Here is a 5,338-nt window from a genome sequence, read left to right as displayed (position 1 = left end):
TCTTCTGCAAATGAAAGGCTCTCTCGACGTTCATCTCTTCCGATGACGGTCGTTGCCGGCTTCCATTTTTGAATCCTAGGCAACAGAGATGACGGAGGTAAGATGGTGATGTTTCATTGGACTTCTAAATCTGCTTTCTCCATCGATGATGGCCGTTGCCGGGTTTCGTTTTGGAGCTCTAATCAACGGCGGTGGTGGTCTCGGGTAAGCATTAGGGTTTCAATCTCATTCATATATTACGGTAATATAAGCTACTCGCCTCTGTATTGTGGCCACTTTGAAACCCTATCGGAGGTATCATCTTATTATTCATTTCTCAGTTTAATCTGTGCTCATACATTATTGTTAATGTATCATCATGTAATCAGATGCTTATTATTGTTAATTAACAAGCTTCCTCTTGTTAATTATATGTATTTAGATCTTAATTCCACCATTTTTTGATGCTTAGCCATCTCTTTGATGCTGAAATTATTATTATTATTATTATTATTATTATTATTTTTAATTTTTTTTATTTGATGCTTGCAGAAGTGAAATTAGCAAGAAGAGAAGCTTCTGAGAATGAGGTATGTTTATTGATTCAGTTAGATAAATTTAATAATAATAATAACAATAATAATAATAATAATAATACTGAATATTGATTGTTGTAGAACTGTTGTTTTAAAATGATAATTAGTGTATACTAAGTTTAATGTTTTTTTTAATTATTTGTTATGTAGTAAGCTTCAAAGTGAAGCACTGAGAGAGGCAATTACTCAGATTACTACTGATGTCAAGGAGAAGAAGAGAAATTTTACCGAAACAATTGAGCTTCAAATTGGTTTGAAGAATTATGATCCGCAAAAGGATAAGCGGTTCAGCGGTACCGTAAAACTGCCGCACATTCCTCGCCCCAAGTTGAAGGTTTGCATGCTTGGAGATGCTCAGCATGTTGAAGAGGTGATTTAACTGTTATTTTTTATTTCATTTAACTCAACGGTGAAAATGCATGGTATATTTAATTGAACATTAAGGTTTACGAGTAATGCTATTGTTATATGTTACATTAATAGTTCTGCTGATAACTGTGATATACACAAGGGAGTTGATGTTATAGGTTGTTTGAACAATTTGAACTTGACCAATAATCCAATATAGTCTTAATGGGATGTTTATAATAGATTGCATCATGCGGAAGTGTTTGGTTCATAGCTGTTAATAGCGATCATAGCAAGTGAGTGATCAGTGTGGCATTAGGGCTTTGCTTTCTTTCTAATTTTACACGTGATAAGTAGTGAGATTTCTGGTTTTTTTGGATTTAATATATACATAAATATATACCTATAAAATAGCAGGTTGTTGTTAAATATGCTGTATAAAATAGTGTGTGTGGGTATTAATAATAAAAACATTGTATTTGGATAAAATATACATGTAAATATTTCTGAAGTTTTTTTTTCTAGTGTATAGCTAAACATAAAATAGCATTCCCTATTTCATTATCGCCAATTATCTTATAGGTAGCTTGTCATTTGCTATTTGCTTATGACAACTATGGTTTGGTCAATTTGTTTATTCAAGCAATCTAATTATTTTCAAGCAAACTTGCAGGCCCAAAAGATTGGACTTGAGTATATGGACGTTGAGGGTCTGAAGAAGCTGAACAAGAACAAGAAGCTAGTGAAGAAACTTGCTAAGAAGCACCAAGCTTTCTTGGCTTCTGAGTCTGTCATCAAGCAGATTCCTCGTTTGTTGGGCCCTGGTCTAAACAAAGCTGGTAAGTTATATTTTTCTGTCTTACTAAACCAACACGTTGTGTTTACATTTATCAATCTTATTAAGTGTAAATTAGTCCCTGCACACAGTGTTTTCTTTGCAATAGCCTTAAGTTTGTATATTCTATTTGTAAATTACTGGTGTGGCTTTGGTGATGCCATGCCAGCTGCCATGTGCATAAAGATTTTTTGGAAAATGTAATTTTTTATAAAAAGCAGTGATATTGTTATTGGTTTTTACAAAATTCGTAAAATTTGTTTGCAAAAATAAAGAGAATGTACAAAGCTTGTGTCTTTTTCATGCAATTTGCTCTTACTCTTTGTAAACTGTCACCATGATTTTTGTTATTAAAATGCAGGTAAGTTCCCGACCCTTGTTTCCCACCAGGAATCTCTTGAGGCAAAGGTCAACGAGACCAAAGCAACAGTCAAGTTCCAACTGAAGAAGGTGCTCTGCATGGGAGTTGCTGTTGGAAACTGCAGCATGGAGGAGAAGCAAATTTTCCAAAACGTTCAAATGAGTGTCAACTTCAGTTCTTAGTTTTGCCTTTTTTTTCTTTGATTTGTTTGTTGATATTTAAAAGACATTTCTAGGGTTTATGGACTCGCTGATGATTTTGTTTGCAAGGTCGCGGACCTGGTTTCGGTGGACATTCACCTTCAAATATGTTATTGTGGATATGGTCACGTAATGGTAACCAACTCTGTTGAATCAAACTGATAAGATGGTTAGTGTTTGTAGTTTTATATTGGTTTTTGTTTTTACTTTGGGATTTGATCGAACAGGTGACGGGGCAAGTTCTAATTTGGCGAATGTGTGTATTTGTTGGAGTTTCTCTTATTACGTACTGAAATGATGAGATTAATCTCATTATAGTGCTGATTTTTGGATGTTTATGGATTCAATGGTGGTCGGATCCGTTTGCTTTGGGTACTTTAAGGGGCGTTTATGTGGTTGCTTCCGCGGTATGGCTATTTTTGGCCTTTTTAAGTGTTTCTACACTTTGTTTCCACCTATGCACGCGATTACTTGATGGTCCGTTTCTTGAAAACGTTTTCGGTTTGTTGTGATAATAAATATTTGTTATGAAAAAAATACTTGTGCTAATGATAAAGTTGATATAATTCTCTGTTTATTTTCTATGTACCAAACAAGAGAAATGATTCTCAGCTATATTTCTCTACTGAAATCTCTGTACTACCAAACAGAACAGTCAATTCTCATTCTCCAGACCAATTCCCTTTCTCTGCAATTCCATTTCTCTATTCCATTTCTCTACAATTCCATTCTCTGTACGAAACACCCCCTTAAAAGCAATTTGTAAATGTGAATTAGTTGGCTTATGCATATATTGACTTAGATAGTGTACAGAGTATGCAATATCAGGTCTGGTATGAGACAAATAAATCAGTTTTCCCACAAGCTTTTGATAACCAGTTATATTAGACAAAACAATATTATTCTTTTCACACATATGAGTTATCACAAAGTGTTGTTCTAGAGGACTACTAACCGGTTTGCATCCAGTCATGCCATACTCAGCAAGTAGATCTAGACAATACTTTCTTTGTGACAAGCAAATCCCCTTATCAGTTTTAATAACTTCTATTCCAAGAAAATACTTAAGATCACCAAGATCTTTTATCAAAAACTTGGTTTTGAAAAATTCTTTTACTTTAATTATTTCTTTATTACAACTACCAGTTATCACAATATCATCTACATAAACAAGTAAAACAATAAACAAAGAATCACTTGTTTTTACAAACATGGAATGATCACATTAACTTTGTACAAATCCTAATTCAAATAATACATTTACCAATTTTTCATTCCACATCCTAGGGGCTTGTTTTAAGCCGTATAATGACTTCTTTAATTTACACACTTTAGTTTCCCCTTTAGAGAAATACCCTTTAGGTAATGACATGTAAACATCCTCATATAAATCACCATACAAGAAAGCATTGTTAATGTCAAGTTGAAAAATTGACCAATCATTTTTAACAGCAATAGATAACACACATCTAACTGTTATCATCTTAACAACAGGTGAAAAATTTTCAAAAAAATCAACCCCTTCTTTTTGATTAAACCCTTTAGCTACAAGTCTAGCCTTAAACCTTTCTACTTCTCCATTTGACTTATATTTAATTTTAAAAATCCATTTACTTCCAATAGTTTTCCTATTAGGTGGTAATTCAACCAACTCCCATGTATTATTTCTATTCAAAGCCTTAATTTCATTATTCATAGCTGCAACCCAATTAGGATCAGTTACAGCTTTTGAATATGTTTTTGGCTCACAACTTTAATCTAAAACAGAAGTGAAACACATATTTGAAAATGATAAATTTGAATAATTAACAACCTTTTCAAGGCCATACTTGACCTTACCTTCTACAACAAAATCTTTTAAAGTTTTAGGAAAACTAACATTCCTAGTAGATATCCTTAATACAGTTGGTGTATTATGTTCTATTTCGACTTCTATTCCTTCAGAAGCATGATCATTATTATTATTGTCATTAGACACAACACTACATCTTCCTACATCCCTAACCCCACCGGAACCTGATTCTGAACTACCAGGCTGCTGATCAATATCTGCCCTGCCCTTAGTAGTACTAGAACCATTTCTAGACTGCTGAGACCGATGGGTAGAAGTTTCACATCTATTATGACCAGCAATTATCTCATCATTGGAAATGGTTTGGTCATTAGTATGTTTAGTTTCAGATTGATCATACAGATCAAAAAAATTTAAGTTGTTAACTTCAGAATTAATAGTGTCAACATCCTTCAAAATATGATTATCAACAAATGGAAAAATAGATTCATAAAACTTCACATCTCTAGAAAAAATTATTTGTTTTTTATCTAAACTCCATAATTTGTATCCCTTTTTTTCATTAGAATATCCAATAAAAACACACTTTTCAGCATGACTTGAAAACTTGTTAGAGTTATTTAAAATAGTAATGAAACAAAGACAACCAAACATTCTTAGATGACTCAAGACGGGTTTAAAACCATACACCAACTCATATGGAGACCTACCATTTAATATCGAGGATGGAGTCCTGTTAATCAAGTAAGCAGCAGTTAGCACACAATCAGACCAGAACTTAAGAGGAATACCTCCTTGAAAAAGTAAAGATCTAGCTACATTTAATAAGTGCCTATGCTTCCTTTCAACAATCCCATTTTGTTGAGGAGTATAGACACAAGTTGTTTGATGAACAATCCCTTTTTCAAGGCAATATAAGTTCATTTGGTTATTTACAAACTCATACCCATTATCACTTCTTAGGATCTTTACAACTTTATTAAACTGGGTTTTAATCATTATTACAAGGTTTTTAATGTTATCAAAAACTTCATTTTCATGTCTCATAAGATAAACCCAAACAACCCTAGTATAATCATCTACAACTGTGAGAAAGTATCTATACCCCTCTCTGCTTGGAACCCTATACGGGCCCCATACATCAAGATGTAGTAATTCTCCTAGTTCCTTTGATTGATGATCACTTAAGGGAAAAGGTTCCCTATGTTGTTTTGCCTTATGACAAAC

General features: G+C 33.2%; 1 protein-coding gene across 1 annotated transcript; it reads left to right on the top strand.

Moving 5' to 3' along the window:
- Positions 1 to 213: 213 nt before the first annotated feature.
- On the top strand, positions 214 to 2,301 carry LOC143625671 (large ribosomal subunit protein uL1z-like). Its single transcript, XM_077095954.1, has 5 exons — positions 214 to 294; positions 532 to 569; positions 726 to 945; positions 1,597 to 1,762; positions 2,120 to 2,301. Exons 2-5 carry the CDS (start codon positions 565 to 567, stop codon positions 2,299 to 2,301), a joined length of 573 nt encoding a protein of 190 aa, XP_076952069.1. The 5' UTR covers positions 214 to 294; positions 532 to 564.
- Positions 2,302 to 5,338: the final 3,037 nt, after the last annotated feature.

The sequence above is a fragment of the Bidens hawaiensis genome, unplaced genomic scaffold (genome assembly GCF_021521415.1).
Source record: "Bidens hawaiensis isolate Kalapana, Puna unplaced genomic scaffold, B.hawaiensis_p1.1 tig00004192_1, whole genome shotgun sequence".
NCBI classification, from domain to species: domain Eukaryota; kingdom Viridiplantae; phylum Streptophyta; class Magnoliopsida; order Asterales; family Asteraceae; genus Bidens; species Bidens hawaiensis.
Note: the sequence above shows the minus strand (reverse complement) of the source record. Positions and strands in the feature narration are given on the sequence as shown.

Bases quoted from the DNA above. Each gene is read 5' to 3' on its own strand.
- LOC143625671 (XM_077095954.1), top strand. The intron at 946-1,596 runs GTGATTTAACTG...GCAAACTTGCAG, and splicing joins ATGCTCAGCATGTTGAAGAG to GCCCAAAAGATTGGACTTGA. The intron at 1,763-2,119 runs GTAAGTTATATT...ATTAAAATGCAG, and splicing joins CCCTGGTCTAAACAAAGCTG to GTAAGTTCCCGACCCTTGTT.